Consider the following 21,088-nt stretch of genomic DNA (forward strand, 5'->3'; position numbering starts at 1 on the left):
AAACAATTTCATATTTTAAAATACTTTGATACTGCTGTTATCGTTGATTATTAAGTTATCTGCTCTCAACACGATTACTCATTTTAAAATGAATTTTGTGGAGGAACGAAAATGGCCGACTGTAGCCAGTAAAAACTCGTTGATTGTCCCGTTATCAAATGCTTCGATAAAAGTCTGAATGCTATTAAAATATAGTGTACTTGTAAAAGATTATAATCGTGGAAAAGAATGCTAGGTGTAGAGGTCTTTATAAAGTTTCTTGTGTGCGCCAAATGGCCAATGGTGTACAAGGCTGTAAAATGCCGTGATTAAATTTTTGCGAGGCTTGACACGTTTACAAACTCAACAACTTTAGTGCTGAATCCTGAAAAGTTCTTTGAGAGAGGAAACTCATTGGCATTACGCAAAGGTAGATCAGTTCAGGACATAGTAGTCATTCATAGAGGGTGTGAGATCATTGTATAAACATTATGACGAATTGTCGTCTTTGAAGCGATACGAACAATCTCTTCTTTTTCTGTCAAGTCTGTGCATTTTTAGTGTCTCACGGTCGTGTTAAAAAATGCATACATGTGAATAGTAGAGTAAACAAGTGACAAGTATTTGTATGAGTTATCTACTAGATTAAAATATAATTTTATTTACATAATAAGCGTTAGATGCTTATCAATCATGAAGAAACAGTTCTTCAGAGTTAAACAGCTCGCCGATCAAACATTTTCTAGGTAATTACTTGTAATTCCATCCGGATATCTACAAAAGCTGCAGTCTTTGTTGTATTTACTTTATGTTAAGTCATGTATTCTTGCTTTTTTTTCGAATCCGAAATATCCATAAAAATAGAATTTACAAATAACGTGGAAACTAAATAAATAAATCAAATAATCAACTACATATCTTAACACATAGCAAAGAAATAATAAAGATTGACATCTATTATGTTGCTATAAAATTTTAAGCATAAACATTTTAACAATGCATATCTAATAAGAGCAAACACTATACACCAAAATAACTTATGAATCAGACAATCTTAAAATGGATTGACTTTATGCAGCATTGAATTTCATTTTAATTTCAATTTATTTAATAGAATGTTAGTAAACATAATTCTTTTATAGAGCTGGTAAAACAGAAGTGCTCACAGATGATTTACAAGCTGCAGATAAACATGTAGAGCAAATTAGGATGGCTCTTATTGGATTAAGCAAGAGACTTGCTAATCCACCAAACCAAGCTGTAACACAAGATATTGCGTTTAAAGAAAAGCGACTGGTAATGTATAATATTAAACATATTTATCATAACTTTGTTACAAAGTTTATAATAACATTTGTACAATATTTAATACGAAATTAATTGTATAAAAATTTTGTATACTATGTAGTATTTCAAATATTTAAATGTACCAAATTAAATAGAAATTTCTTCATTCTTAATGTTTCTTCTGTAACGCATACTTTAATTTTTAGAAAAAATGTCCAGAATATATATTAGGGCAAACAATGTTAGAAAATGCTCCTGAAGATGGTCTTATGAGTTTTACTCTTTTGGAATGCGGTCGTACACAAATTCATTTAGCGAATGAAACAATTGAACATGAAGTAAAAGTTGAACAATATGTAGCAAGTCCTCTTCAACATATTTTAGATACAGATGTACCAAATATATTGAAACATAAAAGGAATTTAGCTAAATTGATTTTGGATATGGATAGTGTGAGAACACGATATCAACAAGCTAGCAAACATAGTGCCAGTAATGAAAATATTTAATATTATGTATATAAATTATGTATTCAAAAGATTTTGTTAATATTATGTACCATATTAATTTAAAAGGTGCAGGTGCAACGAAAGTAGATAATTTAAGGGAAGAATTAGAAGAAGCAGAAGCTAAAGTTGAACAATGTAGAGATCAGTTAGCTGCAGAAATGTTTCAACTCATGTCACGAGAAACTGAGTTGGCACACATTATTATTCAATATGTAAAACTTCAAAGAGCTTATCATGAAAGCGCTTTACACTGTCTTGAAGAACTTATTCCTGGATTAGAAAGTTACATAAGTAAGCATTTTATAGATTTTTGATATTTAAAAATATTTTTTGTACTGTTTCTACTTAAATTCATTTTGTAATTCCAGATGATAACGAAATGAAACCAGTTTATGGTTATCCACTTGAAGAGCATCTCAGAGTGACTAATAGAAAAATAGCACTACCAATCCAATTATGTGTATCAGCCTTATTACGATTAGGTATGGAGGAAGAGGGTCTTTTTAGAATAGCCGGTGCTGCATCAAAATCACGACGAATTAAGTTAAGTCTAGATGCTTGTTGCCTTACTTTACCAACTGCTCTGGAATATAAGGACCCACACGTAATTGCTGGTGCATTGAAATCTTATTTACGAGAGCTACCCGAGCCTCTTCTAACACACAAGTAAACACAAATTTAATATTTTGTATTATCACCAACGTAATAGAGAAAGATAAAATCATATGTATGTATTATTTTAAAGATTGTATTCTGAATGGATGGCAGCCGCGAAGATAACATACAATGAAACAAGATTGAGAGCTCTTTGGGAAGTGTTACATAAATTACCTTCTGCAAATTTAGAAAATTTACGGTTCCTAATCAAATTTTTGGCTGTACTTACTAAAAATCAAGACATAAATAAAATGTCACCGCAAAATATTGCAATTGTCATTGCGCCTAATTTAATATGGAGTCCACAGGAGGATATAAATACAATGGTGTAAGAACATGTTTTACTGAATAACTATTATAAACGAATTTAATTTATTTGCACGCCCACAGTTTCAAAATTTTTTTTACTATGAAACGATCGACAGGACAATATTCTATCTATATAACGTTTATTATTATTTCAGAATGAATATGAGTACAGCTAATAATTCTAGTCTTATAGTAGATCAGTTGATTACATATGCAAATTGGTTTTTTCCTGGTGAAATAGATTTTGATCGTGATTTAGAAGTCGGTATTATAAATGGTTTAGAAAACCAAACCGCAGGTATGCGTCGTTGCATTTCTAATAGCAGCCTTAGCGATCATGGTGAAAGCCCTCCGCAAGGTAGTCCTAAACCAGCAGCGCGTAGAAAAAACAAACCGGCACCGACACCACCAAATAGTACTACACCGGACAAACACGATAGAAAACCCGATGATAAACCACCACCCACTCCAGACAAACCACCCAGACCTTTGATATCTGCAACTCTTAATCGTGCAACATATAAGGCTCAGAAACACGATGTAAATACCGAATTACCGATTAAACAAGAAAATAATATCGAAAAGCAAAACGAAATTGCAGAAGTCGAAATTAAACAGCAGAACTGTGAAGTGAATACAGTTACTGATTCTCCGTCCTTTAGTTGCACAGAACGTATTAACGAAACGCAAGATGAATTGCATAGTATGGATACAGAACTAGAAAAGAGTAATCAAGAAACAAAATTAAGTACTCCTATTGGCGTTGAAAAAAATGCTATAGAAAATACACTAGGCAACAAATTGATTACAGACACTGAAAATTTGGAAGCTTCTGCGCACAGATCAAAGCCAATGCTTACAGAAAAACCACATCCTTGCACGTTGGAGAGACGAAGACCAGTAGGTGCGCCGAGAAATATAGTCGACGTACTACATAATACTGGTAAACATTATTGCAGTTATTTTTTTAATCGTTATAGTATTAGACTTTATATATTTCTTTAACTTGTTAGAAGAAACGGTCGAGTTACGTAGGAGGCCGGATAGCAATAATTCTACGTCTACAAACACGCTTGATAGAAGCAGTAAACCAGCCATACCGGAACGACCTGCTGGATTAATTCGACCTTCGAGTCTTATTAGACAACATCCGCGTCACAGTAACGAAAACTTAGACACCGAAGCAGGGGTGAGTATCGAAATGTTTCAAGCGTTATTCAATTTCAGTTTTATATGTGAGATAATCCTTTAAAATAAATGTAGTTACTGCCAGTGGACTCACCAAATATCACTGCCTGGATATTACATTTTGAAATACAATAACGTAAGCTACAAATAAAGTGTAAAATAAACATGTTAAGAATTAGTCTTTTGTTCGAAATGTGAAAATCCACAGTAGTTTTCGGTATTGTTAATTTTTTTTTTCTTTTAACAACCTCTGTAGCCTTTAACTTTGGAAAGAGCTCATGTATATTCGGTGGACAAACAACAGGTCAGTATAATACAAGTGCGTGGGAATGGCAATGTGTTCTGCACATCGGGCGACAACAATGGCAACACAGCTTCGAACTTGCAGAGAAGTCCCAGTGTAGGTAGTCGTCCTTCATCTATGTCCTTGTACGGCGAGCGGCCAGAAAAGCCGGCAAAACTAAATGCTCCAGAACAAACGAAAGCTCACGTGCGAACCAGATCGGAAGGAAATATTATCGATGTTCAAACACAGACTGAAACAGTAGTAGTTCTTAAATCGCCGCAACAACCTGTTCCGGCTTCTCCACGGTTTCATCAAAGACCTCCAAGGCCACAACCACCGCCGCCACCTCCACCTACTACGCGAGTTAAATCGGAACACGAAAGCACCAATCTCTGAGATCAACTGTATAAAATGTGATTATTATATTTATAAGTGAACTCTTAAAGAATCACGACTATTTTTTAAACGAAGACACTATTTCTTACAAGATAATTTGACATTACGGAAAATGACTGCAAAGAACTTCTAACAAAGCAATGTAAGTTTCATAAACTTTTTCAGTTCTATGTATATTAAAGTATCAGCGTTTCGAGGATTACATTCAAACTAATACTACAACTACACAAAGTTTTAAATTCATTTTTAAACATTCTATAGACAATATTTTCCTTTACGTTTCAGAGACATTAGTAAACAAACGATCAAAATAACAAATAAACTTAAAGTTTTCACGTTAATGATTTGTAATTATATATTAAAAATAACTTTAAGAGTTATATCTAATTTTAATGTTTAACTCTTGATACTTTTTCCAACTTATCAATTTTTATACCTATTACATATGACTGAAGTTGTTGCAATTAAAAGAAATATTATACAAAAAAGACAGTAATTTGAAATTTGATCTCTATTTTAACGTATATTTTAAGTTTACAATTTTCCGATATGATCATAAGATAATATAAAACAAAAAATGATTCATTTGAGACTAATTTTAATGTATTGGTATTATTTAAAATTTTTGCTAAATTATAACTACCGACGAAGTGACTCTTTACGAAGGAACGTGTAAAAGATGTATTATAAAGGTTTACATTGATTTCATAGCTTGCGAGACATAATTTTGTGCATGAGACTAGTACAACAAATTTATTTAAATACAGGTAAATGACTTTTGTATATATATATTTTGCAAAATAACAATATTAAGGTCCTACAAAAAGTTCAGACTCAGTTTTTAATAGAAACTATTGCAAATATTGTTTATGCGGTAAACAAAATCGTAAATAGCATGTTCCAAATTATTTCAGCTTTAATTGCAGTTCTTTGAGTTGATAGTGAAATGTTTTTTAATAACCGAGGTAAATTATTTTGTAGAAGATGAAAATAATACATGGTAATACAAAATTTTCAAAATCAGTTTCCATTCAGTTTAAAATTTATTCTATACTTATAATTTTTTCAAAGTTGATCGTTAGTTTGATATCTGTACAATTTAATGGGCAGCTCATATATCAGAAAAATTTAAATTCACACATTATTAAACATCAATGAAACAAAAGGCTTAAAAAAACTTCTATTTTAATAGAAAATTTTGATATAAATGATAATTAACTTTTGTTATTAAGTAATTATATCTTTCCATTAAAAAGATGTATAATAAATATACGAGATTTGTTATTGCTTTAAATAATAATTAACATAATCGAGGAAACATTTACTTTGTAAAAAAAAGTAAACCAAATATAGCGATTTTATATTTTTCTAACACATTGTTCGCCATCTAAATAAATTATATAAATTTTTTAAAACACTTGGTATTTAGTATACAATTATATTAATTAAAAAGTTCTAGTATTTATGAAAATAATACATATTATTTATTAATTTTACAATTATTTCATGTATTACATCTATTACAAAAATTTTAATAAAAGTAATTTGTAAAAAATAAAATGTTTCGACTGTAATTAATTTAAATAGGATGGTAAATAATGTGTTAAAATGAGGATGTTAGATTTGCATAATGAACATTTTACATAAAGATAAAAAATTTATATCCTTGTTTACGTTATAAATCTTTTGTTTTTTTTCTATTTGTATATGTAAAAGGAAATTGTTATACAGGGTGTTCGACCACCCCTGGGAAAAATTTTAATGGGAGATTCTAGAGGCCCAAATAAGACGAAAATCAAGAATACCAATTTGTTAATGGTGGCTTCGTTAAGAAGTTATTAACGTTTAAAGTTCCGCCAGTACTGAATTTTTTTCTCGAAAGTGGGTAGGATTTCGAGGGTATGTATAATGACCAAAAATGATTGTAATTGACCCCCGCAACGGAAAATAATTTTTCCAGAAGGATTTGAAATTTTTGAATTTAATTGTTAATAACTTTGTAACGAAGACTCCATCAACAAATTTGCATTCTTGATTTTCGTCTTATTTTGGCCTCTAGAATCTCCCATTAAAATTTCTCCCAGGGGTGGCCGAACACCCTGTATATATATATGAACAATTCAAATAAATTAGATTCCATTAAGGGAAATATCACTTAACTGAAATAAATATTTATGGCTAACTGTTTGGTGATATGAATTGAGAAATAAAAAATTTGTTTATTTGTTCAATTTTATTAACTTCATTGAACAAGTAAAAAAGCTCTTTTGTTTATATATTTTTCCTAAAGTTTCAATTGTAAAAGCGGTCAACTTTGTTGTTACTTGTTAAATTTCATAAATAATCTATTGCTTCTAATGTCATTGCAATAAATTATTTTGCACTTATTTAAAAAATATTTGTTTCATTTTATCGAACAAATTCATTACATAATATTTATATCACCAAGTATCTAAACTGACCAAACATTTTAAAAAGACCAGAAAAAAATTGCCTCTTACGATGTCCCTTCATTACTGTATGATTTGTTTTAATTATCATATATTTATAAGTAGTTTCTTGTAATAAGCAAATAACAAATACAAGAAATATTTATTATTTTCTGTGTTTTATTTTGAAAAAAGAAAAAAAAAGATCGAAATACATTCGTAAATATTTCTTGTTATTGATACTTTAAATTTTGCATTTGTTAACTTGAAAATATTTGTATTAGAAGTACAGCATTTGCCGTGTTTATTTGGGTATGTTAAACAAATAGTATTTTTGTTTTATAGTAAGTAACAACACTGATATGTAAAAATTGTTTAAGTAAACTTTGTGACAAGTTGCGCATTTACCTAAGGAGTGCTTAGGCTGTGAATGTAATGAAAAGTGTTAGAAAATCTATTTGTAAATAAAGAATTTAAAAAAACAATTAAGTTAGTAAAAGAAATACCATAATTTTCATTTAAAAAATCATCAATTCAATTTATTAATGTACACGAATAAATTTAGTATTATTACATGCTGATTAAATATGTTACTGTACTAACATCCGCAACATCTTTGGGTTTCATACCATTATTATCGTCCATGGATAGAGCGCCAACGGAAAGCAAATATTTCACGACATCGAGATGACCGCACGATGCTGCATAATGCAATGGTGTTTGCCCATCTCCATCTTGCGAATTTACGTTTGCTCCTTTTTTAATTAAGAGTTCTATGATCTTTACGTAACCCCGATCTGCAGCCCAATGTATCGGTAATAAACCGTCTGTATCCGTTAAATTTACAAGTCTTGTTTCCTTGTCCAATAGTTCTTGCACTTTTTGTTCGTGTCCTTCTTTTATCCAATCTAAAAAGGTTTTATCTACATCGTTTATCTCTTCTTCCATATTTATTAAACGACTAATAGCAACCCAACTATGCGATTCAGATTTTACATCTTCTTCCCAGTTAGGATTTATGTTTGTTAATTCTTGTATATAATTATTCATAGCAACATTGTGACTCATATCGTTAAGATTCTTCCATGCTTCCCACTTTTGCCTAGCTTGTACTTGATACCAATTAGGCTTTGGGATATTACAAGATCCAACAGTAGCTTGTTTGTATAAAGCATAGAATCTAAGAAGTTCATTGGAATTTAATTCCGATGCCAATGTTTGTAAATAACTTGCAGCTTTATTGAACGTTTCTTCAAGACACATTTTGAAAGTTTCCTCAATCTTTACACAAAATATTGTTTTCCTTCAAAGTATGTTCTATAACAATCAGTTTGGTATCCTCCAATATGTGACTTTGTTTAAGCACAGTTTTTAGTACTACAGAATCATAGAATTCTACGATTCCACAACCTGTGCTGACACCATCTTTACCAAATAATACTTGTGCTTTTTTCACTTTACCCAACTTTGTAAAGTATTTTTCAAGCTCAGAGGTACAAACTGTCCAAGGAATATTACGTACATGGACAACATACCGACTAGCCATGACAATTTAAAGCCACTCAAGTTGCACGTTGTATACTTAATAAGTGAATAGTATGATCTTGCATTAAGTCATATATGTTTATATCAGAGTCTGTACCAAGTTCAGCCAACGATATATGAGTACAAGTAAGATTCCATTTATTTAACAGATGTTCTATGGACCAATCCGCGCTTCGTTCCTGATAGCTACAAAGAAATTTTGCATTTGGATTTCTTTCCAATAAAAAAGCTATTGTAACAACTATATCCTCAAATACTGCTGGTTCATAAAAACAATCAGATCCAAGGATTATATCTAACGGTCCAATGGTAAATAAACTAGATAAAAATAATCCCCACGTAATACCAACAATTTGAACTTGAGAAAGAATACCATTTAATTCACAACTTCTTTTTATGTGTTGGAGACTTCTAGGAAGACTAGCAGAATCACTTAAAGTTACAATAGCACCACATTTACTAGCTAAGATCCCAGGAAGAGCTGTACCTGAGCCAAGTTCTAGAACTCTTTTTCCAATAAGTTCTTCTTTGTGCTCCCAAAGAAACCAAGCTAACACAGGAGCGGATGGCCACGTATAAAAACTATAACTAGCCTGAAGTAACTGTAATAAAAAAAAACGAATTACCAAAAATAATTACGCTTTCTCTTGTAGGTTAGAAAATTAAAAAGTTGTCGGAATAAATAGTTACAGTCAAGGAATACTAATTTTGTTTCTTTTCTTGAAAAAATATAAATTGCGGATATAAAAAATATTTTCAAAACATGTATATAACCAAATGCTACGTAATATTAATAGCACATATGCAAGTACGATTAACAACCACTATCAAATATATATGTATGTATAATACGTATATACATATATATTCTGTTTATGGTATAAAATACAAATGAAGATTATATTACCTCTGGGATATAAATTTCTAACGTGTCGTTGCACTGAACGTTATCTTGAGTTTTACGAGAGGTGAACAAAAACTTTTTCACTTGCTCGGAAACAATTCCATCGGACATTAGGCTCTCTGTGGGAGGACTGGTATCGTGTGAAATACTTTCTTCTAAACCTGGCATGACTAATTTTTAAATCATTTGACCTAATACTTTTATCACTCTGACCCGAATTATCAAGTTTGCAATAGAAACCATGAACTTAAATTTTCATCGTCAACAAATCAAATCTAAGAGGCAAATATAATCACTATTTTGTCCAGAGTTGTCGTCGTACACATCACTGTAGATAATGCAAACATATAGACAATATTTAAATTTCTAAATAGCGGGAACCAACTTACGAAATATTTTCCTCACTTATGTATTCGAAATATACCTATGTATGTATTGATATATTTAGACGTATAACTGTAATGCTTTCTGATTTATTTGTTTACAGTCTTATATTTCTCTCTTTCATATGTGTGTATTGTATAATATATATACATATATTAAATATATCCATAGCTTTAAATGTATATTTTGTATCTAATGCGAGAGAAAAATAATTAAATATCTTTTATCGTCGATGTTAATTTTGTATAAAATCAAATGAACATAATTCATCAAATACATCAAATATATAATTTATTAAAATATTTTCGGACACTATTTTAATTAAAAAAATGTATCATTGTTACCATTTACGTACGTTCAAACAAGTTTATCTTAGCATTGAATTATTATTTATTCTTTTATTATTTGTTATGGAAGTTACTTAAAATTTGATGTTTCAATATAATAATCTTTGGTGGAGAAACAAGATTCTTTAATATAATTTTGCAATTAAAGAATATTTTAAACTGACATTCCATACAACATAGCAACATAAATCAAGTATTAAGATTATATTATTTAAATCGATAAGGTTTCAAACATCCAATCTATTTTCTATACAACCCGTATTGCCATTAATAAATATGAATAGGATGAAAAATTAACAACGTATAACGTTCTTTTAGTGCATTCGTATTATTATTTTGTGCATTAAACTCATAGTTTAAAATAGTAATAGGTATTCAAAACTATTTTACGAGTTTATATTTAGTCCGAAAAAAGTTATACTGAGTAATTAATCTATAAATTTTCCAAGTACTTTGATTTAAAAGAATATATAATAAAATACAATATTATTGTAACAATTATATTGCTTAGTGACACTTATACGATACTGTATGGTAGTTGTCTTGATTAAACATGGAGGAGGCTGGTAACGAGAAGTTCCTATCAAGAAGGCGTTCTGCTGCCCTTAAAGCTTTTAAAGTGAAAGATGAACGATTAGCAACGTTTAAAAAAGTACGTACGTAGTTTTTAATATATTCCAAGTAATCACAATCGTTCGATAACAACCGCTATTCAAAATTTTTGCATATTTCCCGGCATTATTCCTGAAATTGATATGTTGTAAACAACTCGTATGGAAGCACTACATTGTTTTTTTCTAGGTAGCAGCGATTTTACAAAAATCTGAAACCGACAGAACTGCAGAGGAAACTGGGATTCTTCTTTCTTGTAGTGACGTAGTGAAAGAGGTTAATTTAAGGTATAGCCATTTTGAAAACCATTGATTGTACATTTATGAACAAACAAATTTATTTGAAGCTTTGCTACTATACTATAAACCGTCGATTACTATCGTTAATAATTACACATTTTGGATATAGGTTTTAGCAATAAATTCCTTATTGAGTAATGAGAAAAATTTTGTTCATTGATTTATCAGACAAGAGAAAAGACACAGGGTAAAAGCAAGATTGGAAGAAGTTGAAGATGCGCCAGAAATTTTAGAAGAAAAATGTATGCGATTAGCAGCTGCAATTAGTAGAGCAACATCGCTCGCTGTTTATACTGGTGCAGGCATTAGTACAGCTGCTTCTATTCCAGATTATAGAGGAACTAATGGTGTTTGGACTCGTTTACAACAAGGAAAAGATATTGGGTAATGTCAAAATTGTTTATAATCGTAAATAACTTATTGGTTGTTATTATTATTGCTAGATTTCTAAATTCCTCTGCTATGTATTTCCAGAAATCATGATTTAAGTCAAGCAGAACCAACAGTGACTCATATGGCTCTGTATGCTTTATACAAGGCACGAGTTTTAAAACATGTAGTTTCCCAGAATTGCGATGGACTTCATTTACGCAGTGGGATACCTCGCACATTTTTATCCGAAGTTCATGGGAATATGTACGTGGAAGTTTGTAGAATGTGTAAACCATTTAGAGAATATTGGAGATTATTCGACGTTACGGAGAAAACTGCTCGATATTCTCACGGTACTGGTAGATTATGTCACAGATGTAATTCTGTTTTGCAAGATTCAATTGTTCATTTTGGTGAAAGAGGCAATCTTCCGTGGCCGATCAATTGGAATGGCGCTACAAGAGCAGCAAAACAGGCAGACGTTATATTATGTTTGGGTTCTAGTTTAAAAGTTTTAAAAAAGTATCCATGGTTGTGGCAAATGGATAGGCCGATTCATAAACGTCCGTCACTATACATTGTAAATTTACAGTGGACTCCAAAAGATGAGAATGCAGTCTTGAAAGTAAATGGAAAATGCGACGAAGTCATGAAAAGGGTTATGACTCATCTCGGGTTGGAAATACCACAGTATAATCGTGCCAAGGATCCAATATTTTTTCATGCTATACAGCTCAGAAATAATGAACAGTATACGATGAGTCAACCATGTTTAGAAGAGCCGTGTAATATTGATTGCAAGGAGTTGAGTAAAATCAGTGGTGATTTTTGCGAAGATATTTCTCCCCAAATGAAAGAGGAAGAGGAAGAAGATTGCATCTCACCTAAAATAATAACTGAATCAATGTCTGCTTATCCAGCGCCATTTTTTACAGCATTACCATTCTTGTCCATGGGTTTGCCATTCCCACCAATGTATATGTGCCCTCAATTAACACCACTTTTCTATTATCCGTTTATACAAATACCAAGTATGACCATGGATATACAAAAACCCAAGCCAACTTGTACTTTTTGTATGGAAAACGAAGGTTCGCTCACTTGTTTGTATTACCAACGAGAGACGGACATTTCCTTAATAGAAACCGAAAGCAAACAAATGAAAGATGCAAAGACATTAGTAATTCATACGGATACTCCAATGGCACCTCCTAAAAACCCTGGGTGGTTTGGCAAAGGATATCGTAAAGGCATGAAAAAGAAGCGGTAGCATTTACTCTCTAATATATGGTACATGACTTTCTCTGTTATTATGTGAATGTATAACATATAGTATATAATATTGTACGTAAATGCCTCCATATCATGATGAAATATGTGTACACAATTTACGAATGTATAGCGACTTAATTCCAGTATCCAAAATTTTAATAATCAAATTAAATTATGACAATAGTTGTTAAGCTTTAAAGTATAGACAGTCTATAATCAATGAAACTTCCAAAACGTTTATTTTCTAGTAAACCGATTCGTTCAATGAATATTTATATCCGATAAGTTTTATATAAAAACTGTTCATTTATAAATTTTAATATTGATTTTCTATGAAATATGCTTAATTCGAAGTTATTGTATTGTTATCGTATAAGTCAATTATGTTGTGATTTTTAATTATAAGGTTTTATTTAAGCAGATAAGTGTTGTGCAGATCACGGTAAATTCCTAGTGACCAAAGTGATAATTTTTGAATACGTTTTATTTGTTTTATTAATTGCTTTATATTCGCAGTGGCGGATAAAATGGAGGGAAACTAGAGAGGCTAGAGCAACCTCCCCTCCTCCTATTGATCAACAAAAAAATGTACTATCTACATTTTAATCGTTCGAAGCAATTTCTTTATTCGTTAACAAATGTTGAACAATCATTGAAATTTTGATATTTCTATTTATAATTTTTAAGGATGGAATTTTTAAATTCACAAAATTTTTAATTTTTTTCGTAATTTTTTATTAGTCTCCCCCCTCGAGTTTTTCTAGATCCACCACTGTATATATTTGTATAGTTGAATGTATAACATCTTTTTTTTTCTCTTAAAATTGTTTTTGTAAGTATTGCATGCATAAAGCTTCCTAGATTTTTCACTGTATTAATTTATCATTCCAATTTTGTAAACATGAAATAAGTAAACATATAACCAAATTAATTATATGAACATTGATAGACTGTTTATAACAGATCTCAAACTGAGGTTATATTAATTATTATTATATGTTGGTAACAGATAGAATAAAGTAAAAAAATTTCATATATAAAAATATTCTATATAATTTCTATTTGTCTACGAAGGGAGTCAAGAGAGAAAGACTCACGTTTACTTTCTTTCTCGATTTACCGAAGATGACCAAAGTGAGCGTGGCATTTCGGACAACTTTGAGGAGTAAAGAAAGAACGCAAATATGAGTTTCTCCTTCTCGATCTTGAACAGCTGAAGTCGAGTAATAAATATGGGCCCGCAGCCCGCTTGTTCTTGACTCACGATAGTAGTAGTAGTAGTAGTAGCAGTACTAAATAGGATACAGTTTGCAGCTTATTCGTCAATTTTTCCGTACAAACTTGTTCCGTACAAACGTAGTCTACGTTACCAGTGTAGCCAGATTTAGCATAATTGAGTACATCGACGGCGACACTAGTAACGACGAATTTTCTTAGTGTTTAACGGAGTGGCGGGGAAAGCCGACATACCCTACCATACGAGCCACATGTTATGCGTAGTCAGTACTTCACGCAATTTCGGAAAATCGATAAAGGACGAGAATAGGAACCTTTCTTTCATGGGCTTGAACAGCTGAAGTCCGTCCTCGCGTCGATGAAAAAAGAAAATTTCAGCACCTACCCCTGGTCAATTTTTCTTAAAAATTCATTTTTCATTTTTAATAAATTTGTTTGACGCTGTACGAAAATGTTGTCTAATATTTTTTTGTAGCTATCCATGAGCTCTACTTCCGAACTAAATTTAAATGGAATCCATTGACTATTGTAGTAGTTATGGTCGTTTGAAAATTGGACCATTTTTATGGGGTTTTTCTCACTTTACGGGGTTGAGGAACAACTTTTCGAATATTCTTGGAATTTCTACATATTCTTTGCTAAAATACGCGTTGTTTGCATTTTGAAACATTAAAATCCTCCAATCCATTTAGAAGTTATGATGTTTTAAATATTCGCATGAAGTTTCGGGGAAATATTTCTGGCCACACATTACATTTTCGGTAAGGAATTTTTTTCTCGAAAATGAGTAGGAATTTGGAGGTATGTCTATTGACAAAAAATGATTGTAATTGACCCCCGTAACCGAAAATAATTTTTCCAGAATAATTTAAAATATTTTAATTTCGCCGAAAAAGTCTACCAATTGGAATTTTTTTCTCGAAAGTGTCTAGGATTTCGGGAGTATGTATATTCACGAAAAATAATTGTAATTGAGTTCGGCAACGATTATTGTACCTGTGAGTCGAAACCCTGATGACTAAGAGAATAGATAACGTGCTGGTGATATTGTCCGAAGCCTTAACAAAGTACACTCACACGTTACTGACGACAAGTTCTCTCTTCCAGATTTGGCATAATTGAAGTTAGATGCTAAACTATCGTTACATCTTTCTCTAAGCAGAAAGTTACGTCTTTTATGATATCTACTCTTTGCTCATAATTATGCTTTGAGGTATGCATATTCTTAGTTAAGTATTTTAGGTTACATTTTTCGAAATGCAATGTAAATAAACATTAATGAATAAATTTAAGTTTAATAGGATTGTAAAGAAACACATAAAGTTTTGAACAAAGTGGTTGAATTTTGGAAATAATGTCTGGAAAGCATGGTAGAGATTTGGCATTGTCAATGTTACGAACATTACCAAGAGTGTGTTTAAGTAATATTCGAGATAATCCTGGTTCAAGAAAACCCGTGAGTCTTACTTTAACAATATCATGTATTTTGATCAAACAAAAAACAAATTGATTTGCATGAATGAAAAGTAAATTCAAGTATTATATAATATGATATTATTTGAATCGATTTCAATTAGTTTATAATAATTATTTTTAATATCATACATTTCTATTAGAAACAACGTGGTCGGGGACAACACGGTGGAGATAAGCATGGTGCTGGAAATAAAGGTTCTGGTCAGAGGCAAAATTATATGCGTCCTGGATATGAAACTGGAAGTACTCCATTTTATCTCAGATTTGGATGTGAGCCATATTATAAAGGACATCAGTAAGTTTTATATAAATTAATAGTTAGATATAATTTCTTACTGCATTATACATATTTTTGTAAGATCCAAGTTAATGTTAAAGACACACACATTTAATAAAATATGTTTATGCATATTACAGTTTAAGAAGAGAATATCCACCATTATCTTTAGACACGCTACAATTGTATATTGATACAAATAGGATAGATCCATCTAAACCTATTGATCTTGTATCTATAGTCAACACAGGATTGTATAACTTAAACATACAATTCAAACATGCAGGTGTTCATCTGACAGATACGGTATCAGATTTTATTTTATAGTATAAAAAAATTATATACAGTAATGTCAACCGTATCCATGGGTAATACCTATTAAGATCTTATCGCGGTTACGTGAAATGTTTACTCGCTCAGTCGATTATGCTTAGTACACTACATTATCGTGAAAAGTTTTCAAGGATAATGGAATTATAAAAATGATAAAATTCTTTTTTATCAGGCCATGCGAATACGGCGGCATCACTGTATAATATTTTTGCATAAGAAGCAGTTTAACTCGTTTAATATCATTTTCAAGGGCGCTGATTTGTTTAAAGCTAAAGTAAATATAGAAGTCCAGTGGGCCAGTGAGCCTGTAATAGCAGCAATTGAAAAAAATGGTGGTACTATTACCACCGCATATTATGACACTAACTCTTTATTCGCGTTACATGATGTAGATAAATTTTTTTGCAAAGGTGAATTTTTTATTCTTTTATGGTACAAAAGTTAAACAATATCAGAATGTCATACTTAAAACATTTTGTATTATTTAGGGGTACCAATACCACGCAGACTGTTACCTCCAACAGATTGCTTAGAATATTATTCGAGCGCAGCAACAAGAGGATATTTAGCAAATCCTGAGGAGATTTCTCAGGAACGACTAGTTTTATCTCAAAAATATGGTTATGTACTTCCAAAGATTGAAGATGACCCAAATTATGTGATGCTTACCCAACGTAAAGATCCTAGACAATTATTTTATGGACTTGAACCTGGTTGGGTTGTTAGTCTTAAGGACAAAGTAATTCTTAAGCCTAAAGATAATTATCTTAAAGAATTTTACTCAAGTTGAAATGTTTCTTTGTAACATACTTGTTTGATAGACAAATAAATAATTTACTGAAAGAAAATAATGTATAAAATTGAGCAGTAGAATATTGACATAGATATTACTTTAACACTAACTACTACTGGTAAATTTTATCAAACCAGAATAAAAATGTAGGTCCAAGAGTTAATATATGTAAAAAAGACGATTAAAATGTAATCTCTATTACATCGATATAGCTAACACAATTGTAAATGAAAATAATGAAAAAAGGAAAAAAATTTATGGACAACGGGACTTGATCCCGTGACCTCGAATATACGATGAATTGTTTTCCTTAATCATTTGTACTACGATTAGTTCGATGAAACGAATTAATATTCATACGATACTTCACATATGATACATAGCAATACGGACCTACATAACCTACCAACCCAGAAAAGTAAATTAAAATTCAACAAGTTAGGTGCTCCTCTTGTCAGACATAACATCTCGATTCAATGCGGTAGTTTTCGTGTTATATAAATGTAATATACATAACAAAAAGTATGAATGCGTATTGAATAAATGGAATTGTGCACCTTTTTTGGTTCTCGTTTAAAAAAGATTATCTAACTTGATACTCGTTTATGCTTAATTTTTTTAAAATATTCTTTGGCCAACATTTCGCAATCTTATGTGAAAGTCCAAGTTTAAAGTGAACACAACCTAAACGTTTGACATTTCTGACGTGAATAGAAACGTATGATCGCAGTCAGTTTTCACTTATCTTGCTACCGGCAGTCATGCGATGGAGTAGTCTAAACTCATTCTTCTTCCGTGACAAGTTTGTCTGTCGGTCTACTTAAATAGTTTTAACGCTTTCGATTTGTGACAACGATTTAAACATGGCATTTCGCGTTGAGTCTGAAAAGAATTATGAATTTATATTGAAAAATTTAATTGCTGGTGGTAAGTTTAAAATATTCATATCGAAATATAATTGTTTTTTATTTAATTACTGCATAATGAACTTCGGAAAGATAATATATTCTATGAAACTGTTTAATAATTATCAAATATTTCAATAAAATATTATATATAATTTGTAGGTGTAGCTGGAATGTGCTCAAAAACAACAGTGGCCCCATTAGATAGGATAAAAATATTGTTACAAGCGCACAATAAACACTATAAACATTTAGGTAAGGATGGTACTATTGTGCATAATTATTGAAACTATATGAAATATAACTCTTGACACTAATTCATTATATAAGGTGTTTTTTCCGGATTAAGACAGATTGTGCATCATGAACGATTTTTTGCTCTCTACAAGGGAAACTTTGCCCAAATGATTAGAATCTTTCCATATGCTGCAACACAATTTACTACGTTTGAATTATACAAGAAGGTAATTATCAATTACTCTTACCATCCTACAATAAAATAGTTTAAAAAGTAATACCAAGTTTGTTCTGGGTAAAGTGGTTCCACAGAGTGAAGTAACCGTTATTATTATAAAGACATGCTCATAGTTTAAAGGTGAGCCTTAATCATATAGATTCACTTGTGAATTTATGTGTGAGTGTGTATATGTATATATACGCACACACATATATATTTACAAAAATGTACCATAATGTATACTAAATATAGAAGTATAAGAGTACAGAGACCATGGTTAAACAAGATAAATGAAATACGTTTGTGTTGTTATAAAAAGAATGAGTAACCATGCAAAATTACGAATGAATTAAGTTACATTTAATTTTTATCAGTATCTAGGAGGCTTATTTGGGAAGCACACACATATAGATAAATTTTTTGCTGGATCTGCAGCTGGTGTGACAGCAGTTACATTAACATATCCATTAGACACTATTAGGGCTAGGCTTGCTTTTCAAGTTACTGGAGAACATATTTATGAAGGAATTATGCATGCTAGCATCACAATTTTCAAAGAGGTAATTTGTATTAATCTACATTTTAATAAGCATTTATTTAAACATGTAATTCATATTCAATACAGAATTTAATATTTGAGTATAAAGTGCAGAATGCAATCAGAATTTGGACTTTGAACGTTTCCTGTCAAAGATAAGGAAAGTTTGATAAATTGTAAATCTATCAATAACTTAATGATATTTTTTTAATTTTACTATCATACATTTACAATGGAACAGACAATTCAAAGAGACCTTTTACAAATTTGTTTTTTAATCTTGTAGGAAGGTGGTATAAGAGGATTCTACAAAGGATTCTGGCCAACTATTTTTGGTATGATTCCATATGCAGGATTTTCATTTTATTCGTTTGAGCAGCTTAAATATTTGTGCATGAAATATGGATCAAATATTTTTTGTGAAAAATACGACAAAAATACAGGTACGATAAGCACTAAATTTTCATGAGAAAAACATTAATATTCATTATAATAAATATATAAATTTATATAAACTTTCTTTTATAAAACAGTAAATATTTCAACGAACACATAATTATACAAATAATTATGATTCTTGGATTGTCGATTAAAAAAGAAAAGATTATAATATATAATGACATTATATTCGATTAGATATATTCTTCATATAATACTGAACGAATATATATATATATATATATATGTATATACATATACCTTATAGGTGGTTTAGTTTTGAATATACCAGCAAAATTATTGTGCGGAGGTATTGCAGGTGCTATTGCTCAAAGTTTTTCTTATCCGTTAGACGTTACTAGAAGACGTATGCAATTAGCTATAATGCATCCAACTACACAAAAATATAGGTAACTATGTCTACAAATTTCAAACATAAACGATTATTCACCCCCCATTGAATAATTTATCGTGTAATATTACTGCATTATAATGTCTTTTTAGTGCTGGTATGTTAGAAACTATAAAACTAATATATGTAGAAAATGGTATTGTAAAAGGTTTGTATCGTGGAATGAGCATTAATTATTTACGAGCTATTCCTATGGTGTCTGTTAGTTTTACAATGTATGAAATTATGAAACAAATACTTAATTTGGATACAGGAATGAAAGTGTAATTTGTTTTATAATACGATAGGTAATTTTGATATTCAAATTTCACCTACACAAAGTACAAAGCAAATACAACAAAGTACAGTTTAATCAAATATAAGTAACATCCAATATTTTTTTAATAATTACAACTAAATCCTAATGATATTGTATTAGTTTTATATTATAATGCAGTAAAGTTGTAATAAATGTTTTAATCTGATCTAAAATTATTAGGGACGATTTCAACTAAAACGAACAATTACGATCAAATAATAAATATCCAATGTACGCAAAGACATTTATTTTTCTATACAACTCAGATGTTAACATATGGTTTAATGTTCACGTCGAGTAAAAAATTGTATTATTTTGATGAAAAAGCAGTTCGTTTAATAATAATTCACATATATGTAACTGAAGAAATTTTTAATAACCATACGTGGAAAATGCAATCAAATATTACTGTACTTAAAAACGGAGGGTAAAACTAATAACTGTAATATAATTTGTATATTTCTATTGATAACGTGGTAGGAGTCGATTGACAATTTAAATTCTAAATAGGAATTAATTTATTATAGAAATTGTATCATATATAAAAAACAATATATTTGGTGCGGATATTCCAAAGGAATGCATGTAACAGTAATTGTATTTAAGACGCGGTAATTTCAGAATTATAGAAAATTTATAAATAAAATATTTTTTCTCAATTATCATACCCTATTTTGATTCATTAAACATTTTCTTTTTAATTAAAAATACTAAAGAAAAGACGAAGAAATTATTTTAATAATCATAAAAGCTATAGCGTATGTAAATTTGTAATACATATGTAAAATCTAATAATTGCGTAAGTCGTTACAGTTTCTCATTTCTGTATCTGTGGGATACTTGCATAATAACCAATAGGTTGCAATAAATAATTTTTCTCGTTGATATTTCAATTTGATTTTTTTTTTATCGATTATTTCTTAATAAACGTTTATTTTTGTACATATCTTCGTATTTTTAAAATCGTGTAATCTACAAGTACGATTTTGTTCATAAAAATTGACCTATTTCTATGACAACTTACTTTTAAAGTCTTTATGTTAGAATAAATGTAAATAATTATTTGCTCATTGTATATCTTGTGTTACCGAAATTCAGTGTAAAAATGATGTAAGACTTTCTAAATATGATAACATCTCTTTATTTCTCT

At 30.3% G+C, this 21,088-nt stretch overlaps 6 protein-coding genes across 19 annotated transcripts; 4 read left to right on the forward strand and 2 right to left on the reverse strand.

Annotated features, from left to right (window-relative positions):
* The first annotated feature begins 101 nt into the window (after positions 1-101).
* LOC143351571 (rho GTPase-activating protein 44) lies at positions 102-6,341 on the forward strand. Of its 9 annotated transcripts, XM_076783250.1 has the most exons (11): positions 102-725; positions 1,122-1,275; positions 1,473-1,758; positions 1,842-2,066; positions 2,144-2,441; positions 2,521-2,760; positions 2,897-3,684; positions 3,755-3,930; positions 4,005-4,065; positions 4,186-4,233; positions 4,318-4,406. In XM_076783250.1, the coding sequence occupies exons 1-9, from the start codon at positions 673-675 to the stop codon at positions 4,062-4,064; spliced, it is 2,280 nt and encodes a 759-aa protein (XP_076639365.1). In that variant the 5' UTR covers positions 102-672; the 3' UTR covers position 4,065; positions 4,186-4,233; positions 4,318-4,406. The 9 variants fall into 9 exon arrangements, 8 of the variants coding, with proteins under 8 accessions (XP_076639365.1, XP_076639364.1, XP_076639363.1 ...); XM_076783249.1 differs by lacking the exon at positions 4,318-4,406 and having other exon boundaries at positions 4,186-4,309; XM_076783246.1 differs by lacking the exon at positions 4,005-4,065 and having other exon boundaries at positions 103-725; positions 4,318-6,341.
* A 415-nt stretch (positions 6,342-6,756) lies between these two features.
* On the reverse strand, positions 6,757-8,442 carry LOC143351580 (acyl-CoA-binding domain-containing protein 6). Its single transcript, XM_076783264.1, has 2 exons — positions 6,936-8,442; positions 6,757-6,895 (listed from the first exon to the last, which is right to left on the reverse strand). Exon 1 carries the CDS (start codon positions 8,301-8,303, stop codon positions 7,611-7,613), a length of 693 nt encoding a protein of 230 aa, XP_076639379.1. The 5' UTR covers positions 8,304-8,442; the 3' UTR covers positions 6,757-6,895; positions 6,936-7,610.
* Positions 8,351-10,240, reverse strand: LOC143351579 (histone-arginine methyltransferase METTL23). 2 transcript variants are annotated; one of them, XM_076783263.1, is made up of 3 exons: positions 9,895-10,240; positions 9,493-9,817; positions 8,351-9,187 (listed from the first exon to the last, which is right to left on the reverse strand). In XM_076783263.1, the coding sequence occupies exons 2-3, from the start codon at positions 9,655-9,657 to the stop codon at positions 8,603-8,605; spliced, it is 750 nt and encodes a 249-aa protein (XP_076639378.1). In that variant the 5' UTR covers positions 9,658-9,817; positions 9,895-10,240; the 3' UTR covers positions 8,351-8,602. The 2 variants fall into 2 exon arrangements, with proteins under 2 accessions (XP_076639378.1, XP_076639377.1); XM_076783262.1 differs by having other exon boundaries at positions 9,493-10,240.
* Positions 10,241-10,739: 499 nt separating this feature from the next.
* Positions 10,740-13,027, forward strand: Sirt7 (sirtuin 7). The gene is made up of 4 exons (XM_076783252.1): positions 10,740-10,872; positions 11,022-11,119; positions 11,300-11,515; positions 11,606-13,027. Exons 1-4 carry the CDS (start codon positions 10,774-10,776, stop codon positions 12,771-12,773), a joined length of 1,581 nt encoding a protein of 526 aa, XP_076639367.1. The 5' UTR covers positions 10,740-10,773; the 3' UTR covers positions 12,774-13,027.
* A 1,502-nt stretch (positions 13,028-14,529) lies between these two features.
* Positions 14,530-17,168, forward strand: Mrpl15 (mitochondrial ribosomal protein L15). Of its 5 annotated transcripts, XM_076783257.1 has the most exons (8): positions 14,530-14,772; positions 14,874-15,009; positions 15,119-15,224; positions 15,305-15,467; positions 15,628-15,782; positions 15,905-16,070; positions 16,348-16,507; positions 16,586-17,077. In XM_076783257.1, exons 4-8 carry the CDS (start codon positions 15,366-15,368, stop codon positions 16,885-16,887), a joined length of 885 nt encoding a protein of 294 aa, XP_076639372.1. In that variant the 5' UTR covers positions 14,530-14,772; positions 14,874-15,009; positions 15,119-15,224; positions 15,305-15,365; the 3' UTR covers positions 16,888-17,077. The 5 variants fall into 5 exon arrangements, with proteins under 5 accessions (XP_076639372.1, XP_076639373.1, XP_076639374.1 ...); XM_076783258.1 differs by lacking the exons at positions 14,530-14,772; positions 14,874-15,009 and having other exon boundaries at positions 15,075-15,224; positions 15,313-15,467; positions 16,586-17,080; XM_076783259.1 differs by lacking the exons at positions 14,530-14,772; positions 14,874-15,009 and having other exon boundaries at positions 15,078-15,217; positions 15,286-15,467; positions 16,586-17,079.
* Positions 17,169-17,609: 441 nt separating this feature from the next.
* On the forward strand, positions 17,610-20,605 carry LOC143351574 (solute carrier family 25 member 16). The gene is made up of 7 exons (XM_076783254.1): positions 17,610-17,817; positions 17,958-18,050; positions 18,126-18,259; positions 18,627-18,812; positions 19,077-19,233; positions 19,497-19,638; positions 19,733-20,605. Exons 1-7 carry the CDS (start codon positions 17,754-17,756, stop codon positions 19,905-19,907), a joined length of 951 nt encoding a protein of 316 aa, XP_076639369.1. The 5' UTR covers positions 17,610-17,753; the 3' UTR covers positions 19,908-20,605.
* Positions 20,606-21,088: the final 483 nt, after the last annotated feature.

Source organism: Colletes latitarsis, chromosome 2 (genome assembly GCF_051014445.1).
Source record: "Colletes latitarsis isolate SP2378_abdomen chromosome 2, iyColLati1, whole genome shotgun sequence".
Classification (NCBI taxonomy): domain Eukaryota; kingdom Metazoa; phylum Arthropoda; class Insecta; order Hymenoptera; family Colletidae; genus Colletes; species Colletes latitarsis.